The sequence below is a fragment of the Piliocolobus tephrosceles genome, chromosome 10, assembly GCF_002776525.5.
Source record: "Piliocolobus tephrosceles isolate RC106 chromosome 10, ASM277652v3, whole genome shotgun sequence".
Classification (NCBI taxonomy): Eukaryota; Metazoa; Chordata; class Mammalia; order Primates; family Cercopithecidae; genus Piliocolobus; species Piliocolobus tephrosceles.
This window is the reverse complement of record NC_045443.1, coordinates 92,947,143-92,970,427: the sequence shown is the minus strand read 5'-3', so window position 1 is coordinate 92,970,427 and position 23,285 is coordinate 92,947,143. Positions and strand designations below refer to the sequence as shown.

Here is a 23,285-nt window from a genome sequence, read left to right as displayed (position 1 = left end):
CCATCACTTACAAAGACGAATGATTTTTTTTTTTTTTTCAGACAGGGTCTTGCTTTGTCACCCAGGCTGGAATGCAGTGGTGTAATCTTGTCTCACTGAGGCCTCAACCTCCCTGGGCTCACGTGATCCTCCCACCAGAGCCTCCTGAGTAGCTGGGACCACAAGGATGCACCGTCACACCTGACTAATTTGTTTAATTTTTGGTAGAGATGTGGTCTTGCTATCTTGCCCAGGCTGGACTTTAACTACTGAGCTCAAACGATCCTCCCACCTCGGCCTTCAAAAGGGCTGAGATTATAGGCATGATGCACTGTGCCTGGCCCAGATGAGCTTTGACAAGGGTGTCAAGACCATTCAAAAGCAAGAGAACAGTCTTAACAAATGGTGCTGGGAAAACTGGACATTCACATGCAAAAGAATGAATGTGGACTCTTACTTAACACCATATAAAAAAATTAACTCCAAATGGATCAAAGACCTAAGTTGAAGACCTGAAACTATAAATACCTTAAAAGGAAACGGAGTAAACACTTCATGACCTTAGATTTAGCAATGATTTACTGGGTATGACACCTAAGGCACAAGCAACAAAAGAAAAAATAGACAAACTGGACTTCATGAAAACATTTTATGCTTCAAAACACAGTATCTGGAGTAAAAAGGTAACCCACAAAATGAGAAAAAATATTTTCAAATACTATATCTGATACAGGATTAACATCCAGAATCTATACAGAATTCCTAAAACTCAACAACAAATTAATCAATTAAAAAATTTTGGCAAAGAGCTGGGCATGGTGGCTCATGCCTATAATCCTAGCACTTTGGGAGGCCGAGGTGAGGGGATAGCTTGAGCCCAGGAATTCAAGATGCGCCTGTGCAACACAGCAAGACCCCCAATCTGAACCCTTTTTTTGAGACGGAGTCTCACTCTGTCGCCCAGGCTGGAGTGCAGTGGCGCGATCTCGGCTCACTGCAAGTTCCACCTCCTGGGTTCACGCCATTCTCCTGCCTTGGCCTCCCGAGTAGCTGGGCTACAGGCGCCCACCACCACACTCGGCTATTTTTTTTTTTTTTTGTATTTTTTTGTATTTTTAGTAGAGACAGGGTTTCACTGTATTAGCCAGGATGGTCTCGATTTCCTGACCTCATGATCCACCCGCCTCGGACTCCCAAAGTGCTGGGATTACAGGTGTGAGCCACCGCACCCAGCTTTTTTTTTTTTTAATTAAAAAATAAATAAATAAAAATGAGCAAAAAACTTGAATAGACACTTCTCCAAAGATATTTTAAAAACAAACAAACAAAAAAAACTACCCAGAAAATAGTAAGTGTTGGCGAGGAAATGGAAAAATTAGAACCCTTCCTTGTGTATTGTTGGTGGGAATGAAAATGGTACAGGCACCGTGGAAAGCAGTAGAGAAGATACTCACAAAGTTTAAAAAGATAATTTTACCAGATTCCCAAATCCAATTCTGGGTATATACCCAAGAACCGAAAACAGACCTTGAAGAGATTATCTGTACACCCATATTCATAGCAGCAATATTCACAATAGCTAAAACATGGGAGCAATCCAAGTGTCCATCACTGGATGAACGGATGAAGAAAAATGCGGTATATACACACAATAGATTATTTAGCCTTAAGTAAATTCTGACATATGCTACAACATAGATGAACCTTGAGTATATTGTGCTAAGTGAAATAAACCAGTCACAAAATAACAAATACTATATGAGGTACTTAACAGCAGTCAAAATCATATATAGTAGAATGGTGGTTGCCAGCGTAGGAGGAGAAGAAGAAATTGGGAGTTACTGTTTAATGAATATAGAGTTTCAGTTTTACAACATGAAGAGTAAACAGAGATGAATGGTGATGATGGCTGCACAATATTATGAACGTACTTAATACCAATGAACAATATACTTAGAAATGGTTGGGCGCAGTGGCTCATGCCTGTAATCCCAGCACTTTGGGAGGCCAAGGCAGGCAGATCACTTGAGGTCAGGAGTTCGAGACCAGCCTCGCCAACATGGTGAAACCCCATCTCTACTAGAAATACAAAAATTAGCCATGTGTGGTGATGCGTGCCTGTAATCCCAGCTACTTGGGAGGCTGAGGCAGGAGTATCACTTGAGCCTGGAAGGCAGAAGTTGCAGTGGGCTGAGACTATGCCACTGCACTCCAGCCTGGGCAACAGAGTAAGACTCATCTCAAGAAAAAAAAAGTTATTATGGTAAATTTTCTGTAATGTCTATTTTAACTGCACTTTCCTCCAATAAAAAAAAAAAAAAAAATTGGGTGGGTGGGGAAAACCTGGGCTGTACCAGAGCTTGGTGGACAGAGAGGGATGAATCAGTTGAGCACAGAGGATTTTGGTGGCTATGAAAACACTCTGTATGGGCCGGGCGTGGTGGCTCACACCTGTAATCCCAGCACTTTGGGAGGCTGAGGCGGGCAGATCATGAGGTCAGGGGATCAAGACCATCCTGGCTAACACAGTGAAACCCTGTCTCCACTAAAAATCCAAAAAAAGTAGCCGGACGTGGTGGTGGGTGCCTGTAGTCCCAGCTACTTGGGAGGCTGAGGCAGGAGAATCGCTTGAACTTGGGAGGCGGAGCTTGCAGTGATCTGAGATTGTGCCACTGCACTCCAGCCTGGGCGACAGAGAGACACTCTGTCTCAAAAAAAAAAAAGAAAAAAAGAAAAAAGAAAATACTCTGTATGATACTATAACAGTAGATGCGTTTATATTTGTCAAACTCCTTAGAATATGTATTACTAAGAATGAACCCTAATGTAAACTATCAACTTTGAATAATTGTGATGTGGTCAATGTTGGTTCAAATGATTTTAACAAATATACCTATGTGGTGGGGATGCTGACAATGGAGGAAGTTGGGGAGGGGTGGGAAGTCTCTGTACTTTCTGCTTAATTTTGCTATGAACCTAAAATTGCTCTAAAAAAGAACCACAAAAAAAACCATTGCCAACTGACAGGCAAAAATAGATCCAAACTCTGTTTTAATAAATTTTAGCAACGTTCAAGGGTAACAAACAAAAAAACAAACGAAGAACCACCTTTGGTACACAATCATACAATTACCTGCTTAAAACCATAAGGACAACGGATCAGTTTTATTTGTCTTAATTAACCAAAGATCTTAAACAGGCCTTAAAAGTGCTTAAATGCTGTTAAGTGTTTAAAAGACCTTAAAGTGCTCAAAATACTTGGAATGAAATGGTGTTTTAATAAAAGTTCACATACCTTTATTCCAGTGTTAGTAGCATCTTTTACAGCTTTTAATAATGTATCATATTTGGGATTAAAAGTGACAGTAAAAGCACAGTCAATAATCCTACCTGAAAGAGAAAATTCCTTTTAATTTTACTTATCAGCTAGTCAATTTATCTACTTTACAGCATTTAATCTATTAATCTTGTTAGTTTAACATATAAATAGAATGAAGGCTCAAATGAAGGCTACACTCCAAATACCCACAGATCATTCATAATCAAAGAGACAAAATGTAGAAGTATATAAAGGATTCAGAATAGAAAGAATTACAGGGTTAGTATATATTACTCCAAGACAGCACCAGTTCAGTGCTCACCCTGGCAGTTATACAAACATATAAACAGAAATAAAACGAATACAAGGAAAGACTAGGGAAATGAGAAATAGCAACGCAGGGCAGAGAAAGTATACGGGGCTCTGACTATAGTATTACTTTTCCAAGGTAATGAAACCTTAGGTAAGTATTTACTCTAAGCTTGCTTTCTCACTTGTAAGATAACGAGGTGCTTACCTAATCGGGTTTTGGAGAGAATTCAAAAAAGCAAACATGCATATAAAGGCGGATAAACTTAAATATTCTGAATAAATGTTATTATTTGAATAAAAGAGGTATGAAACAATGACCTGAAGGTAGGATAATGTCTTTCATGCCTTGATACAAAAGGTAATAAACCTTAACTACCCAACAGTTTTCATTTTATTCCACTTAGTAGTATGCTTTCAAGTAAATCTCACAACTGCCTCTCTCTCCTTGTAAGTGCACTAAATTTTTTTTTTTTAATCTGCCTCAACACACCTTTACTAATGAAGGGAGGAAGCAAAAACAAAATTTGGGAGTTCAGTATTTATCACTCCATTTAACAGGGACAAAAACTAGTTTTCCAGGAGCAGGCTGGGGTAGGAATTTTCTGCAAGAATTTACCACTTATATGTGTTCCAAAGTCTATTTTACAGATGTCATCATACTGTAATACTGTTGTGTCACCAGCATTGGGAGTATAATGGGCAGCACAATTATTGAGAGAACATCCAGTAGGAAATGCCAAGCCTGCATTTAATCCATTCTCTTTTATTAACTTGCGTGAACAGTCTTCCAACTTTTCACTAAAACAAAAAAGCAAAAGGAACTTGTTTACTTTTATATTCTTATTTTTATATATTAATACCATATAGTTCATCAAGTTCAGAAAGTTTACCAAAAACCTTAAATACTTTGAGAATGATCTAAGCACTTTCTGAATATAAATAACAGTTCTCTGATGCTATGAAAATAGCTTATCTTTAGAAGACAAGGAATTTTATTCTGTTAGAAACAGAGAAAACACAATCCACTTTTAACTAAATTTACTAGAAAATAAGAGTATAACTTAGACCAATTTAAATGCTGATCTTATTTGTTCATGCTGTATATTAAATTGTAGGAATCAGAGAATTATATGTTATACTAATCATTTATCAAAAGGAAAAACTAGAGAAATAATTACTTGGTTTTGTTACTGTATTATCATCATGTTCTGTGTTTGGGCAATTGCTCCAATACTTTTTTATTTCTTAGTATGAATTGTTAGATAGCAAAATAACATTTCCAGACAGAAAATAATCAGTAATGACTGTGCACAAAATAGGGTGGCTGAGGTGCCAATGTGTACTCCTCTTCATGGTTTTCTCATAGTGACACTAAAATAATCTAGAAGACATTTCTATAACCTTTACTTAAAGATTTAGCAAAGTGGTAATGAAAGCCAAACATTATAATTGGAGAGTCAGTACTTATAAACATGTTTTTATCATGTTCTTACAAAAAAATATTCCTTTTACCAGATTTCTATCATTGTCATCCCAGGCTTGATCCAGCTCATTACGTATTTTCTAACTTGTCGATGTGCTTCTGCGGCTTCTCGAAAATCATTCCAAATCTCTTCACTTGCCTGATCTAATGCTTTCTTTTCTTCACTTGTAGTTCTCCAAGCAGCTGTTCGCCTTTAGAGTGGGCATAGCATACTATTAGTCATAAAACAGCAGAACAAGCATAAAAGCTGAGGGAGATACAACTATATTAATAAGACAGTTCAAATAAAAATACATTACATATTCAGTTTATGTCAACAAAGTTTCTGAAATACAAAAAGCCAAACACTTGCAACCAACCCAAATGAAATTAAAACCATTTTAAGACTCTAAGGGAGGAAAAAAATCCTCCTGTGAGATTTCATTCAGTCAGAGGAACTAACACCCTGACAACAAAAAAAGATAACAAAAGAATCAGAAAAGTCTGAAGAGTCCTAGAACCAGAGTAGGTAGGAAAGAGTCATCCTTCCACCTGAGGTCTTATATACTTTAGAGACTTCAAAGGAGCACAACAACAATTTGCATTTAGTTTTGCCAACAGGGTAACTACTAACCGAAGAAACTGACTTGGAAATCTGCATATACGTCCTCAAAACACATATTATATGGGTGTGCTGGGTTTTTCTAATTGTATATATAAATATAAGAGGTATTCTTCCCTGAAAGACATGGCTCACATTTTAAAACTGCCAGTGCTAATGAACTTCTTTTTTAAGAGACAGGGTCTTACTCTGTCACCCAGGCAGATGCAGTGATGTGATCATAGCTCACTATATCCTCAAACTCCTAGGTTCTTCCTGCCTCAGCTTCCCAAGCAGCTGGGAGTATATAGGTGCATACCACCACACCCAGCTAATTTTAAAAGACTTTTTATTTAAAGAAATGGGGTTGCTATGTTGTCCAGGCTGATCTCGAACTCCTGCCCTGAAGTGATCCCCCTGCCTCAGCCTCCTGAGGGGCTCAGATTACAGGCATGAGTCACCCCATCTGACAGAATTTTTTATTTAATATCTGGGAATGAGATCCGTGATTCCCTGTAAGTAGGAAAAACATTAACTGCTTTAAAACGATATATTTTTTAAAAATCTAAACAACTTTTACACTTTCTTAAATACTGAACACACAGTTTGCAACTTAGTGATCACCAAGTATAAATTACACAAGTGTAAAAGTGATAACTTCAAGGTATTGCTATTCGCCTCCCCTGCTGTTTTGTAAATAAAATTTTATTGCAACATGTGCCCACTCATTTATGTACTGTCTACAGCTATTTTCATGCTACAATGGCAAAGCTAAGTAACACTCGAGGCCTAAAATATTTACTACATGCTCTTCGAAGAAAAAGTTCACTCAACTCTGCCCTAAACTACAGACCCTGGCCAAGGTGGGAGGATCACTTGAGGCTAGTAGTTCAAGACCAACCTGACTCTGTCTCTGACTCTGTCTCTACCAAAAAAAAATTAGCAGGGCATTGGGCTTATCCCTTTAATCCCAGCTACTCAGGAGTCTGAAGCAGGAGGATCACTTGAGCCCAGAAGTTCAAGGACACAGTGAGCTATGATTGTACCACTATACCCCAGCCTGGGCAACAGACCAAGACCCTGTCTCTAAAAACATAAAATAAAAAATAAAAATAAATAATAAAGAAAAAAGAAACAGAATTAAAGAAATTCTTTTGCTCAAAGTCTCGAGTTCAAATTGAAAGTTATTAACAATACAAGAAACCTAGCATCAGGGTCTGTAATTCCAGACTCCCCAAAAATTCCTTATAAGTGGACTAAAAATTTTTTTTAAATCTGCCTCACACCTTTACTAAGAATATTATTTTCCTACATTTGATCTTATTTTGTTCAGTCAATTAAACAAAAGTATAGCATCATCGGCCGGGCGCGGTGGCTCAAGCCTGTAATCCCAGCACTTTGGGAGGCCGAGACGGGCAGATCACGAGGTCAGGAGATCGAGACCATTCCAGCTAACACAGTGAAACTCCGTCTCTACCAAAAAATACAAAAAAAAAAACACTAGCAGGGCGAGGTGGCGGGCGCCTGTAGTCCCAGCTACTGGGGAGGCTGAGGCAGGAGAATGGCGTAAACCCGGGAGGCGGAGCTTGCAGTGAGCTGAGATCCGGCCACTGCACTCCAGCCCGGGCGACAGAGCGAGACTCCGTCTCAAACAAACAACAAAAAAAAAGTATAGCAATTAAAGCCAGGCACAGTGACTTACTCCTGTAATACCAACAGTTTGGGAGGCCAAAGTGGGAGGATTGCTTGAAGACAACAGTTCAAGACAATCCAGGGTGACACAGTGAGACCCTGTCTCTACCAAAATATATACATACACATATATATACACACATACACACATAAACACACACACACACACACACAATAGGCCAGGTGCAGTGGCTCATGCCTAAAATCCCAGCCATTTGGTAGGCTGAGGCAGGAGGACTGTTTGAGCCCAGAAGTTCAAGGCCAGCCTGGGCAACATAGCAAGACTCCATCTCTACAAAAAGAAAACACAATTTTAGCCAGGCAAGGTGGTACATGCCTGTAGTCCCAGTTACTTGGGAGAGGGGGTGGGAGGATCACTTGAGCCCCAGATGTCAGGCTGAACTGAGCTATGATCTCACCACTGCACTCCAGCCTGGGTGACAGAATGAGACCCTATCTCAAAAAACAGTAATGACCAGGTGTGGTCGTTTACAGCTGTATCCTAGCACTTTGGGAAGCCAAGTGGGGCAGACTGCATGAGATCAGGAGTTTGAGACCAGTCTGGGCAACATAGCAAAACCCTGTTTCTACTAAAAATACAAAAAGTTACCCAGGCATGACAGTGCACGCCTGTAGTCCCAGCCACTCCGGAGGCTCAGGCACAAGAACTGTCTGAGCCCGGGAGGCAGAGGTTGCAGTGAGCCAAGACTGCACCACTGCACTCCAGCCTGGGCAACAGAATGAGGCCCTGTCTCAAAAAAATAATAATAAAAATTAAAATGTATGCATATATCACATAAAGTCCTTCCTTTAAAAACTGGTACTTAAAGGGTAAGAAATAAAGCACATTTTAACTCTGACTACAAGAAGGAACTATAGTTGATTCCCAGTTGATAGAGAAAATTCTTACAGAATAATATCACCTAATAAATGCAGAAGGAATGAAAGAATTAAAAATCCACCATTTTGCCGTTACCAATGAAATAACCCATAAAAGCAAGGATCATCAATGGATATTAAAAGAATTAAGTGAAAAGTTGTTAAGAAAAGGATATTCCTTTCTTCTCAAGTTTGCATAAACTAAATAGGAAGAAAAGGAAGGAAGATAGATACTCCAAATGATACCAAAGTAGCCCCACAGATTACTTGGAAACTGCAAAAAGCAAAAAGTACCTTTAAAGGGGAAAAAAAAAAAAAAAAAGAGTTGGCCATCACATTAATCAAGAGGTAAAACACAATAAAACAGTAGGATAGCCTGACATTACACCTAATATAGCAGAATACAGTACAATGTGAAGGTCATAATCACTTATTTCATACCTCTGTCAAAAATGTTTAACCTAAATCCAATCTAAGCCCATTAACACCTAATTCCAGTTTACAGAAAACACAGAAATAGAGAAAAAAGTTCAACATCCCACAAGGAAACAATCAGAGAAATCCCACAACATGAGATGTTCTACAACTGCCTGGTTGCTTCAAAGAGATGGGGCACTGAAAAGAGAAAAAGGTGAGGCCTCTAACCATATGCAGTGAGAACCTCAAGTGGATCCTGGTTTTAGAAAGTAAACAAACATTACTATAACTATTAAAAATTTGTTTCAAAACTACTTGGGAGGATAAGATGGGAAGATAACTTGAGCCTAGAAATTGTAAACCAGCCTGGACAATACAGCAACACTCCATCTCAAAAAAATAAAAATAAAAAAAGGTTTCAAGCTATGTGTGAGAAGAGTTCACAACAGTCGTGTGGATACACTCAAAACAACTACCCACAAGTTAATAATTACAAAAGGAAAAAATTAGTACACTTGAGAAACTGGCTAATACTTTAAACAAACGGTAAAAATCAAACATCACCAATAAGGAACAAATTGACATTTTATGTCTCTAGATATAACACCCTGAAAAGGATACTGTATATACATTATCTAGTATTACAGCCAAAAATGCAGTCTGATCTCAAATGGCCCAGAAAAAAAATACTATGCCGGGTGTGGTGACACACGCCTGTAATCCCAACACTTTGGAAGGCCAATGCAGGAGGATTGCTTGAGCCCAGAAGTATTCACGTATTAAATACCACTACAGTGGGCTATAATCACACCACTGTATTCCAGTCTGGCTGACAGAGTGAGCCCTTGTCTCAAAACAAAACAAAAAAAGAAAAAAAAAACTATATATATACAGACTCATCAATTTAACATTTTTCACATTTGCCTTATATTTGTCTTCCAAGGAGAAAATGTAATGTTATTTGTATATGACAATATGCATACTTGTTATATTTCACTGAGATAGAGAAGAAAAAAACAATGTGGCAAAAGAAAGGAAATCTAGGTGAAAGGTATGTGGGAATTCTTTGTACTATGCTTGTAGCTTTTCTGGAAGTATAAAATTATTTCAAAATGAGAAGTTTTTTGGGTTTTTTTTGAGAGAGAGTTTTGCTCTTATTGCCCAGGCTGGAGTACAATGGTGTGATCTCAGCACACCGCGACCTCCTCCTCCTCCCAGGTTCAACAGATTCTCCTGCCTCAGCCTTCCAAGTAGCTGGGATTACAGGCATGCACCACCACGCCCAATTAATTTTGTACAAAATAAGAAGTTTTTAAAAATACACTTAACCTAGAGTAGTTTCAAAGGTGAGTTATTTGTGATAATTCATTCACTTTCCAATAAAAGTTTATTAATAAAACAATGAAGGAAAGATACAAACTATATCAAATCTGTAAGAATACTGAATCTGATCTATTTGCAAATAGTCAAAACTGGTTATATGAATGTAAAAAGTATTGAGTTTTATTAAAAAGCAAACACACCATACTATCTTATACTTATTCTGTATTTCTCCAGGATAACATACAATACTGCAATATTTATGACAATTACTTTGAAAAGTATCGTAACATGTAATTAATATCTTCCCTTATTATTTCAAAAACAGAAGTTATTCTTATTTAATTTCAACAGAAGCTGAGAGTAAGGAAAAGGAAGTTTTTGAGGTTTACAAAAATCTCATTTTTTTCACGTATTAAATACCACTTCAAATGTTGCACAATATTCACATTGTTAAAAGTATTAACAATCTGTTAACAAGTATAAGAAATCAACGGCTTTCCTCCACTCTAGAGAAACAGAAATGGGATTAAAATATTTAACTCATGTCACTAACAAAAACCATAAAATACTTAAGAATAAATTTAACTAAAAAGGGCTAGAACCTACCTGAAATAAAAATCACATTAAGTGAAAAAAAGTATCAAAAACATTCCATGACATTGGATAAGACAAGGTGATAAAACTATCAATTTTCAGAAACTAATACATAAATATAAATGCAATTCTGATGAGAATTCTAACAAGGACATTTGTGTGTGTGTGTGTGTGTGTGTGTTTGTGTGTGTGTGTGTGTAAGACTACACGACTGAGAGTAGCTAAGTATTAAAAAGAATTGTTTGGGATATCAAATTAAAATGGTGTTAGCGTAAGAAACAGATCAGTGGAGCAGAGTAAATAATCCAGAAACTGATTCCATTACATACATGGGAATACAGCATACGACAAAGGTGGTCATTCAATTCAGTAGGATGGATTATTTAATAAACAATAAACTGACTCTGCACTGGAAGGAAATATAAAATTAGTGCTCCCAACCTTACACAAAAAATTCCAGATTAAAGATGTAATAAAACACAAAATAGGTGTTCAAGAAAATCTAGGCCGGGCGCGGTGGCTCAAGCCTATAATCCCAGCACCTTTGGGAGGCCGAGACGGGCGGATCACGAGGTCAGGAGATCGAGACCATCCTGGCTAACACGGTGAAACCCCATCTCTACTAAAAAAAAATACAAAAATCTAGCCGGGCGAGGTGGCAGGCGCCTGTAGTCCCAGCTACTCCGGAGGCTGAGGCAGGAGAATGGCATAAACCCGGGAGGCGGAGCTTGCAGTGAGCTGAGATCCGGCCACTACACTCCAGCCCGGGCGACAGAGCAAGACTCCGTCTCAAAAAAAAAAAAAAAAAAAGAAAATCTAAGAGACTACTGGGAACTCGGAAGTATTAAACATGCACATATAATGCATTTAAATATTTAAAACTTCTGGAAGAGCAAAAGATATAAACAAAGCCTATGATCAAAAGATGCACGAAATCACTAGTATAAGAATTGGAAATTATTAATATATTCTTTGATTAATCAATCTCACTCCTAAAAAATTATTTCAGAATATAACTATCAGTACATGAGAGAGAGAGAGAGAGAAAAATACACTACATATCCAGCTACCTATTTACCTAAGGAGGTTTACTGCAGAATGGTTTATAGTAGCAAAATTATTGCAGACAAAAGCAATGGCCACCAGCTAGAGAATGGTGGAATAAAGTGTGGTACACTCACACCATGGAATATTATGAAGTCATTCAAGATAATAATATAACTATTCTAACTGACTTGGAGGAACTTTCAAGGGTTAGCCCTGAATGAGAAAAGATGGAGGAAAGTGTGCCTATGATTCCATTTTTGTAAAACAATGATCAAACATTCCCTTACATAAACAGACAGATGTATACATATATGAGCATAGAAAAAAACATGGAAGGCTACCTGCTAGGTGGTTAACATGGGTCTGGAAGGAAGGAAAAGAAGAGGGAACAAGCAAAAAAAAAAAAAAATTAAGAGATTATATTTAAAAATAAATGTGATCATATCATGTGTACTATAAGAATTTATTAATGTAAAATTATCTGTATCTGTGGCATTTTAAAAATAGGTGCTTTTAAGATAGGGACAACAGATGATTTCAAATTCAAAGAAAAGAAGCCCATGCCATATAATTCCAGAATTTCACAGACTTATTCCCTAAGAACATTCATAACTGGAAATGAGGGAGCAGGTGGTAATGTAACAACAGTATGTTCTTTCTTCTTTTCTTTTTTACGCTTAAAAAAAATAATGGTGTCTTTATAGGCCAAGAAAACAAGAGCTACAGTAGAAGCTTTCTTAACCAACGACTGCAACCACTGGATTAAACAATACTCTTAATTCCCTCTGTAAAACATACTGATCAATGTCCACGGTATTATAAATACTGTGGGTGACAGGTTATTACTCTAAATAACAGGAACTAGCTTGCTTTATGTTTACTACGCATCTACTCTTCCAAGTGCTATGCATATATATCATTCCTCACAATGACCCCGCAGAGTACCCATTTTATGGATGAGGAAATAAAAGCACAGATGTGATAATTACTTGCCCAAGTCACAAAGCTAATAAACATTAGAACTGGGATTCAAATGCAGATAGTTTGGTCCCAGCTTCCACGCTCTCAATGTCTGCATAATGCCACTTCTGCTAACCATGTGAAATGTATCCTTACAGAACACCTTGAAGAATCAGGCGAATTTGTTCCCAAGAATGTTTAAGTCATCTGTACTTGTTATGGTAATGATGTGATTTAATAATGTTATATTGACTGGGTGCGGTGGCTCACCCCTGTAATCCCAGCACTTAGGGGAGGCCAAGGCAGGCGGATCACCTGAGGTTGGGAGTTCAAGATCAGTCTGACCAACATGGAGGAACCCCGTCTCTACTAAAAATATAACATTAGCCAGGCAGGTGGTGCATGCCTGTAATCCCAGCTACTGGGAGGCTGGAGCAGGAGAATCGCTTGAATCCAAGAGGCAGATGTTGCAGTGAGCCAAGATCCCAGCACTGCACTCCAGCCTGGGCAACAACAGTGAAACTCTGTCTCAAAAAAAAATAGTAATAATCATATTAAAAAACTGTTTCCATGAAAACTACCCTGATAAATCTCAATAAGGATAAGTCATCAAAAAATACTTCTGTCAAATTAAGTGTAGGTAAGAACTATCAAAAGGTTTCAGGGAAAAAAAGTAAAGATATAGTAGACATCAACCCTTTTGTCACTCAGAAACCCCAAATGGAATTGTAGATAACGCATTATGAATACATATGAGGGGGGAGGAAAGTACTAATCCATATCCAAATTTCAAGAGAGGTGAAAAACAAATTTAAGTTAACCTTTATCTACAAGAATTTTTATTTTGTGATCCTCAGTTTAATATACGTTTTAAATGACCAATAACCTGCTATTGGTCCCAATCATTTTGGATAAGAGGGCTTCTACTGTATCTTCTTTACGACAAATTTATAAGCATTTATTAAAGTAGTGGAGCAAAGTTCTGAGAAATGTCAAATCTGCTTTATTGCTAAGCTATAACTGTCAAAAATTAAACTGGAAGTGATTTGATGATCCTTACCCATCTTGTGTGGGTGGGTATTCGCATTCTTGTCCTTTGGGAAATACACCGTTAGGATACAGGTCACATATTGGAACTGAGGGAGGGTCTGTTTGAACTTTTGCTGTGAGATACAAATAAAGCATTAACTTCTGTAGTTAAAAATAAAATTAAGCACTTATTAGAGTTTTCTCAGTTCCTAATGGTTGTTATATGTTCTGATTTTAAGGAACCTCCTCCTTGCTGTCACAGTTAAAAGCAGAAGATACTTCACGCTGGCCACCTCCTCACTGATTTATTGCTGCTTGGGAAAAAGAAATTTTTAACTCCTCAGAACTCCACTATGTATTTAAACAGTACATGCCTTGGCAAAAAGCACACTTCTAATGTTTTCATCTTCATTCACTATACTAGAGATGGAATAGCATAGAGAGGTTGGCTTACACAAGTACAAACCAAAGTAATAAGAAGTCCTATAGCAATAAAATGAAAATATAAACCTACTATATATTAATAAAATAAGAAAAACTATTATTTCAAGAGTATATTAGGTATAAAAGTTAAGAGCATACATAATCAATTCTGGTTTTCTGAAATCTTGATTTTTGTCAAACTATTTTATCACTCCAACGTTATCTCATCTACAAATCTGATAAAGATGCCTTTTATATTGTGCATAAATTACGTGGTAAGGGACTTAAAAAGATCATTAGAGAAAAAATATACAATTTGTAATCAGAATATCAAAGTTAAAGTCTAGTCTTTACCACTTATTAGCTGTGACTTGAACAAATGGCTAAATAGTACGAATCCTCAGTTTCCTCATCTACAAAATGAACGATCAGATGAAATCCTGGATAACCTTTGAAAATTATAATGTATTACATCCAAGTCATTATATAAAACTATGAATTATCTGCAATAATCTGTACTATAGTTATCATTAACTATCATTTATAATTTTCCCACTGTATAGATGAGGAACATGAGGGCACTGAACTGTCCATGATTATACTATTTGGCTTGTTCCAGAAATGATTCAAGAAGTCTACCAGGACATAAAAAATTAACAAATAAGAGACATTCAAAGTAAATTAGTAAAAACCAAAACAAGAACATAAAATAGTACCTGAAATGAGGCCAATACAAAAACCACAAATTTGGCTCTAAGCCCTTTAGTAGCCAACATTAAAAAATATATATATATTATTTGCACAGGTCACAGTGGTTCTGAGATGAAACAGACTGATACTCAGAAAAAAACCACAATTATTCTTGATACTAAGCAGAAAAAAAAAGGAGTACATCATAAAGAAATATAATGAACAGTACATTCAGCAACATCCTCAGAGGAAGCACAACAAAGGTTAATGGCATCATACTTAAACATCTGTCAGAAGAATTCTATCAAGGGCAAATATAAAACAGTCTTCTAATAACACTCTTCCCTGCTAGTCTGCCTTCAGAAGGGTGCAATTTTAGAGTATTTAGAGAAATAGGTATCTCTTTTTTTTTTTTAATTTAAGAAATAGGTATCTCTTAATTCATTCTCAGGTAATACTATTTCTCATAGCCAAACTTTTAATAATTTTTTTTAATGGAAAGAATTGGACATTACAGCCCCTGGAAGATTCCTGGAATGCAAGTATCCTGTGCTCATCAAATATAGACTCACGGGCACTCACAGGCTACGAGAATAGTTGACATCCTCTTCTTAGAGTAGAAGGATCTAGTAACGATGGATGCCTGAACGCAAAGGCTATCCCACCACCACCTGGAGACCAGGGGAATCACCATCATGCCCCCAAAATTCTGACTCATAAAATTTTAGCCAGAAAAATTTTAAAGGAAGGCATAACCAGACATTCAGTGGTCTACAACAGCCCAAATGGCATCCAAGATTAAAATTTACATGTTGTAATTCTCAACCCAACCTTTCTTCCTCAACACTATGAAATCTCCCTTTAGTCTCCCTAATGTATTTTCAGGTCCCTGATGATGTTTGGTTGTGGCACTTATAGAAACTCAAAACAAGTAGGATATTTTATACAAATCTCATAGTACAATATAAAAGTTATTGTTAATAATAAAGTCTCACCATACGCACACATTTTAAGTAACGGGACTCCTCATTAAATACTCATCAAGAATCTCATAATTTAAAAACTGGAAGGTAAATTACAAACGACGTTTACCCTACCACCACAGTGGCACCACTTCTGCCACTCTTGACAGAATTTTTCTTTAAATTATGCAAGTTTTAAATCACCAAACTTTTAGAAACTCATCCCTAACTTGCAGTAAAATGCAACCAATTCATATTGACATCCCTTAGCTGAGTTAATAGCTAAAGAAAATACAGGATTGTCAAACCAGTTATTTTCTAAATAATTACTAGTTTCACTAAATTCTGCTTCTATTAAGCCTACGTTTACTTCCCTAACATATATTAGGACCTTAAGAAACTTCAAACCTACTCTTCAAACCTGTCAGTGAATAACCACTTCTTTTTTTTTTTTTTTTTTTTGAGACAGAGTCTCACTCTGTTGCCCAGGCTGCAGTGCAGTGGCATGATCTCAGCTTACTGCAACCTCCGCATCTTGGGTTCCAGCGATTCTCCTGCCTCAGCCTCCCGAGTAGCTGGGATTACAGGTGTCAGCCACCGCGCCTGGCTGAATAACCACTTCTAATATATCAATTAACATTAACTTAAGACACTAACGTCCTCTCTTCTTCTTCTTCTTTTTCTTCTTCTTTCCAGTTGCTCCATCTCCATCGCCATCTCCATCTAAGAAAAGACATTTCAAGTACGTGTTCATTTAAACCTCATAAGCAGAGGGACAAAGAAAGTACAAGAAGGCAAGTATTTGTTCTATTCAATAAATGAATAAACATTAGTTTATTTTATCTTGTTTACATTTATTCTTTCACTGAAATAAGACATAGGAAGCAGCTCCCAGGTGTGGTGGCACATGCCTATAGTCCTAGCTACTAGAGAAGCTGAGATGGATCACTTGAGTCCAGGAGTTGGAATCCAGCTTGGGCAACATAGTGAGACTCCATCTCTAAAAAATTTAGAAACAGGAAGCAACAGTTTAGCAAAGTGGGAGGTAACATGATCTAGGACTTATGCGGGTTGAACCATGTGAAAATGCCAATACTTGACCATTTTTGACTTACAAAATTGCCATTTCTTTTCTTTTCTTTTTTTTTTTTTTTGAGACAGGGTCTAGCTCTGTTGCCCAGGCTGGAGTGCAATGGCACAATCTCAGCTCACTGCAACCTCCGCCTCCCAGGTTTGAGTGATTCTCGTGTCTCAGCCTCCCAAGTATCTGGGATTACAGGTACATGCCACCATGCCTGGCTAATTTTTTGTATTTTTTTTAGTAGAGATGGAGTTTTGCCATGTTGACCAGGCTGGTCTTGAACTCCTGACCTCAAGTGATTGGCCTCCCAAGTCCTGGGATTACAGGCATGAGTCACCATACCCAGCCTCAAAATCACCATTTCTTATGTTCAATCTTATGAAATTATCAGAAACCTAGCAAGCAGAAGAGAACAGCAGAAATACAAATATTAGGCTAGGTACAGGGGTTCACAACTGTAATCCTAGCACTTTGGGAGGCCGAGGGAGGTGGATCACTTGAGCCCAGGAGTTTGAGACCAGTCTGGACAACATGGTGAAACCCTGTCTCTACTGAAGTACAAAAAAATTATCCAGGTGTGGTGATATGCACCCATAGTCCCAGCTACTTGAAAAGCTGAGATGTGGGAGGATCACCTGAGCCAGGGAAGTTAAGGCTGCAGTGAGCCGAGATCCAGCCACCGCACGCCAGTCTGGGTGACGGGAGGGAAATCCTGTATCATAACAACAACAAACCCAAAACACAAATATTGCTGACTTACTCATTACGGATTTTTAGATCCAAAAACCTAACAAAAAGCACAAAAAAAAATAAACAAAAATTATAATATAATTCACATATCATGCACTATAATGTTAACAGTAACCTTCATTCCATTAAGTGTTTGCTGGGTTCTTAAGTGCCAGGCAATAGGGACAGAAAAATAAGAAGTTACTTTTTTTTTTTTTTTTGAGACGGAGTCTTGCTCTGCCGCCTAGGCTGGAGTGCAGTGGCACGATCTCGGCTCACTGCAAGCTCTGCCTCCCAGGTTCACCCCATTCTCCTGCCTCAGCCTCCTGAGTAGCTGGGACTACAGGCGCCCGCCACTACGCTGGGCTAATTTTTTTGTACTTTTAGTAAGAGACAGGGTTTCACTATGTTAGCCAGGATGGTCTCGATCTCCTGACCTCGTGATCCGCCCGCCTCGGCCTCTCAAAGTGCTGGGATTACAGGCGTGAGCCATCGCGCCTGGCCAAGATAGTTTCCGTTCTAGAGAAACAATAGTTTTTTCCAGACTAAAATTGGTTACGTATCTTGAAGTATTTGTTTTAGGTTGTGACTAGTGTATGTAGCACTATACTAGTGTGTGTAGCACAACCTAAAACAAATACTTCAAGATACATAACCAATATTAAACATACACGAAAAAAATCTTTCCATCTGTGTGACTTTGGGCAAGTTATTTAGTCTCTCTCTACCCTGGTTTCTTCATCTTTAACATGGAACAAAAGGGTCCTTCTTGGATACTTTCATCCTTTTGAGGCTAATTACCTTATTTAATGTCCAATGTCTGTATTCAGTACAGAAAAACATTTATAGACCTTTGTGCCAGGATGGTAGAAGAGCCAGGATCTGAATATTAATCTGTATATGTTTATAGTTCCAAACATTATACCATGTTGCAATTTGTGCTTTTACATGTCTTTTCTTCATAGCATCCCAGCATATTCTTCATAGGTAGAGATGGTTGGTTTTTTTTGTTTTTCTGTGACAGGGTCTCCCTCTATTGCCCAAGCTGGAGTGCAGTGGCAGGATCACAGCCCACTGCAGCCTCAATCTCCCAGACTCAGGAAATCCTCCCACCTCAGCCTCCTGAATAGCTGAGACTACAGGCACGCACCACTATACCCGGCTCATATTTTTTAATCTTTTGCAGAGACAAGGTCTCACTAAGTTGCCCAGACTGGTCTCGAATCGCATTTCAGCCTCCCAAAGTGCTGAGATTACAGGCATGAGCCACCAGGCCCAGCCAGCAGAGGCTGTGTATGTTTATTTGTATTACTACTACGCCCAAATCAATTCATATCTGTTGAATGACAACTGGAAATCCATATTACAAAAAAAAAGAGTCTCAAGCTTTTAAGCTTTGCCTTGCACTATCTAGAAACATTAATTCTGGCCGGGCGCAGTGGCTCAAGCCTGTAATCCCAGCACTTTGGGAGGCCGAGGCGGGCGGATCAGGAGGTCAGGAGATCAAGACCATCCTGGCTAACACGGTGAAACCCCATCTCTACTAAAAAATACAAAAAACTAGCCGGGCGAGGTGGCGGGCGCCTGTAGTCCCAGCCACTCAGGAGGCTGAGGCAGGAGAATGGCCGAGAACCTGGGAGGCGGAGCTTGCAGTGAGCTGAGATCCGGCCACTGCACTCCAGCCTGGGCGACGGAGCGAGACTCCGTCTCAAAAAAAAAAAAGAAACATTAATTCTAAATGAACCATAGACTTAAACGTAACAGCTAAAAATATATAAAACTTCTTGGAGAGAACACAGAACATCTTTGTAACCTTAGAGATGGCAATGACTTAACTTTTTAGACAGGACACAAAAAGCACTACCCATACATTTAAAAAACAGAAAATTAAAACTGTCCTATAAGCAATACCATTAACCAGGTGAACAGCCATCCCATAGAAATATCTGTAAAACATATTATCTGATAAAGAACTTGCATCCAGAGTATACAATGAACTATTACAATTCTATAGGATGACAAATGATCCAATAAAACATGGACAAAAGACATGAACAAACACATTACCAAAGATAAAGGAAAAAGCAAATAAAAACATGAAAAGATGCTCAGTATCATTAGGGAAGTGCAAATTAAAACCACAATGACAAAGCACTACATACCCGTTACCAAAGACTAAAATGTTAAAACAGATACATACCAAGTCCTTACAAGGATACAAACAACCTGAAACTCTCAACCATTGCTGAGAGGAATGCAAAACAGTACAGTCACTTTGGAAACCAGACAGCTTCTTATGAGTTTAAACACATATTTACCATGATAGGCAACCCAGTCCTATTTACACAAGAGAAATGAAAACATATCTACATATAGACTCATATGCAAATGTTCATAGTAACTTCATTCACAATAGACCAAAACTGTAAACACCCCTTATATTGTTCAATGTAAAAGGGTAAACATATTAGGAATACTACTCAGCAATAAAAAGGAATGTGCTATTGATACATGCACAACTCAATGACTGTCAAACAAGCCTTACTATCCTAAGTAAAACTTACTATCCTAAGTAAAACAAGCCAAACACAAAAAACTACATACCAAATAATTCCATTTACAGGATACTCCAGGAAAGGCCAAAACTAGGATCAGAAAACGTATCAGTGATTGCCAAGGGTAAGGTATAATGCAAGAGAACCGACTACAAGAGACACAACTTTTTTCTGGAGATGGAAATGTTAAATGGAAATGGTCTGTATTTTAGGTTGTGGTAGTAGTTACACAACTGCATACTTTGTCAAAACTCACCAAACTATACACTTAAAAAGGGTGACAAAATGCTGTAATCACAGCACTTTGGGAGGCTGAGGCGGGTGATCACTTGAGGCCAGGAGTTCGAGACCTGCCTGGCGAACATGGTGAAACCCTGTCTCTGCTAAATATACAAAAATTAGCCGGGACTGGTGGCGAGCACCTGTAATCCCAGCTACTTGGGAGGCTGAGGCAGGAGAATCACTGGAACCCAGAAGGCAGAGGTTGCAGTGAGCTGAGATCGTGCCACTGCACTGCAGCCTGGACAACAGACTGAAAGTCTATCTCAAAAAAAAAAAAAAAAAAGAGGTGACTATTATTTTAGGGAAATTACATGTTAATGAGCCGGACTCAAAATGTATTGAATGAATTACCTCCAGCACATTGTCAGATGCCCACAGGGTCAATTTTTTATACCAATACCCCAGTTTCCAATTCAGCACATCTAAAATTAAACTTAGTACCCTCTGCCTGCAAATCTCTCCCCCAATGTCTAACTGGCTCTTTCCCAACTTCACTATTTCAGTCAACAGCACCAACATTCTGCCATCCAAGTTCAAACTCCCAGAGTCCACCAATGCCCTACTCCTGCTCCAGAATGCAAGTCTCCAAGTCTTCTGAATTCTGCTTCCACACTATGGTTCAATGGATCCATCCTCTCCATGCCTATTTATGACTACCAGTTTACATCTTCATTACCATATGCCTGGGCTATTTCTAAGAGGCCTCCAAAATGATCTCTTCCTTGCCCTTCTACACACTTCCTTCTCTTCTAAACAACCCTGTAAATTGATAAAGCCTAAGTTATTACTTCATAACATTCCTTTTTTTGTTAAGAGACAGGGTCTCACTATGTTACCCAGGTTGGAGTGCAGTGGCCAGTCACAGGTGCTTTCGTAGCACACTGAAGCCCCCAGACTCAAAGATCCTCCCATCCCAGCCTCCCAAGTAGCTGGGATTATAGGCACCAGCCACTGTGCTTGGCTCATAACATTTCTTAAAAATCCTCCAAGGTGGCCGGGCACGGTGGCTCTCGCCTGTAATCCCAGCACTTTGGGAGGCCGAGGTGGGTGGATCACGAGGTCAGGAGATCGAGATCATCCTGGCTAACACAGTGAAACCCCGTCTCTACTAAAAATACAAAAAATTAGCCAGGCGTGGTGGCAGGCGCCTGTAGTCCCAGCTACTCGGGAGGATGAAGCAGGAGAATGGGGTGAACCCGGGAGGCAGAGCTTGCAGTGAGCCGAGATCGCGCCACTGCACTCCAGCCTGGGCAACAGAGCAAGACTCCATCTCAAAAAAAAAAAAAAACCTCCAAGGCTCCCTCAGTCAATCACCTCATATGGCAAGCTTGTATTACCACAATGCTTCAAATGCTTTCTCAACATTACCCCAACCCAAAACAGTTTCTTTTGTTTCATTTTTCTCAAGTTTTATTCCTTCCAATGAGCCTTCCTTCAGCATTCAGCCCACAATTATACCACCAAATTTCAATTTTATTATAGGTACCCAAATACCCTCTCACCTCTAGGTTTTGTCTGTCTACCATATCTTTAGTTTTCTTTTTTTCTTATTTTTTGAGACATAGTTTCACTCTTGTTGCCCAGGCTGAAGTGCAATGGCGCAATCTCCACTGGCAGCAATCTCCACCTCCCAGGTTCAAGCGATTCTCCTGCCTCAGCCTTCCAACTAGCTGGGATTACAGGCACCCACCACCACACCCGGCTAATTTTTTGTATTTTTAGTAGAGACAGGGTTTCACCATGTTGGTAAGGCTGGTCTTGAATTCCTGACCTCAGGTGATCCACCCACCTCGGCCTCCCAAAGTGCTGGGATTACAGGCGAGAGCTAATGCACTCGGTCTCGTTTTCCATTAGGAGAAAGACTTTGAAACACTACCTTTCAATTCCCTCAGAGACCTAACGACAGGTAAGTAGTATTGACTGACTCTGATTACTGAAATAACTACAAATACTCCTAAAATCCTCTTTAACACATTGAAGATTTCCAACTTGACGGGCAACTTTGTAGAGATGTAACAGAACAATATACACTTCAAGATTAGCACTGTGATTTTCTTTTTGGGGGGGTGGGAGGTGATTAGAAATGGGGTATCACTATGTTGCCCAGGCTTGTCTGGATTACAGGCATAAACCATCACACCCAGCTAGTATTTTTTAACTAGCCTGATAGGCCCAGGAAGCATTATGACATTGTATACATAGTGGGTCTACAGCAACCTATTATATTGCCTTGAATTTATAAAACATTTTCTTGTGAAGAGCTCAAAATAAGTTCATAATCTAAAGCATAAGCCAATGTAGAATGGAGGTTTAAGCAAGAGGAAAAGCTAATAATTCCCTTGATCTTGGCATTTTTCTCCACCAAATGTTCACTATAAGCTTCTTGAAGGCAGAGAACATATCACTTTAAAGGAAAACAACTACTCTACATTACCCTAACACAATAATTAAAGTACAGCCCCAACTAATGGTTAAAGACCTAACCCTAGGCTGGTGGTGCCTGAAGTGGAGCAGATGTTCTCAGCAGTAGGCAACCACAAATAAAAAGAATGGGAAAGCCCATTTTTCCTCTGCCAAAAGAGGGTGGAAAAAAGTAAGTTTTCTTACCTGTCTCTTCCTCCACTGTTTTACTGATAACATCAATTAGCAGTTGCTGTCTTAAAAAAAATTTTGGCCGGGCGCGGTGGCTCAAGCCTGTAATCCCAGCACTTTGGGAGGCCGAGACGGGCGGATCACGAGGTCAGGAGATCGAGACCATCCTGGCTAACACAGTGAAACCCCGTCTCTACTAAAAAATGCAAAAAACTAGCCGGGCGAGGTGGCGGGCGCCTGTAGTCCCAGCTACTCGTGAGGCTGAGGCAGGAGAATGGCGCAAACCCGGGAGGCGGAGCTTGCAGTGAGCTGAGATCCTGCCACTGAACTCCAGCCTGGGTGACAGAGCGAGACTCC

At 38.9% G+C, this 23,285-nt stretch overlaps 1 protein-coding gene across 3 annotated transcripts in view; it reads right to left on the bottom strand.

The window, feature by feature from the left end:
• METAP2 (methionyl aminopeptidase 2) overlaps positions 1-23,285 on the bottom strand; it is a 44,766-nt gene that overhangs the window by 17,822 nt on the left and 3,659 nt on the right. For all 3 annotated transcript variants that reach the window (XM_023229561.3, XM_023229640.3, XM_023229701.2), the window contains 5 exons: positions 16,347-16,412; positions 13,646-13,748; positions 5,123-5,284; positions 4,227-4,408; positions 3,275-3,369 (listed from right to left, as the gene is read on the bottom strand). In XM_023229561.3, the coding sequence (XP_023085329.1) occupies positions 3,275-3,369; positions 4,227-4,408; positions 5,123-5,284; positions 13,646-13,748; positions 16,347-16,412 (608 nt within the window). The remainder of the gene's footprint in view (positions 1-3,274; positions 3,370-4,226; positions 4,409-5,122; positions 5,285-13,645; positions 13,749-16,346; positions 16,413-23,285) is intronic.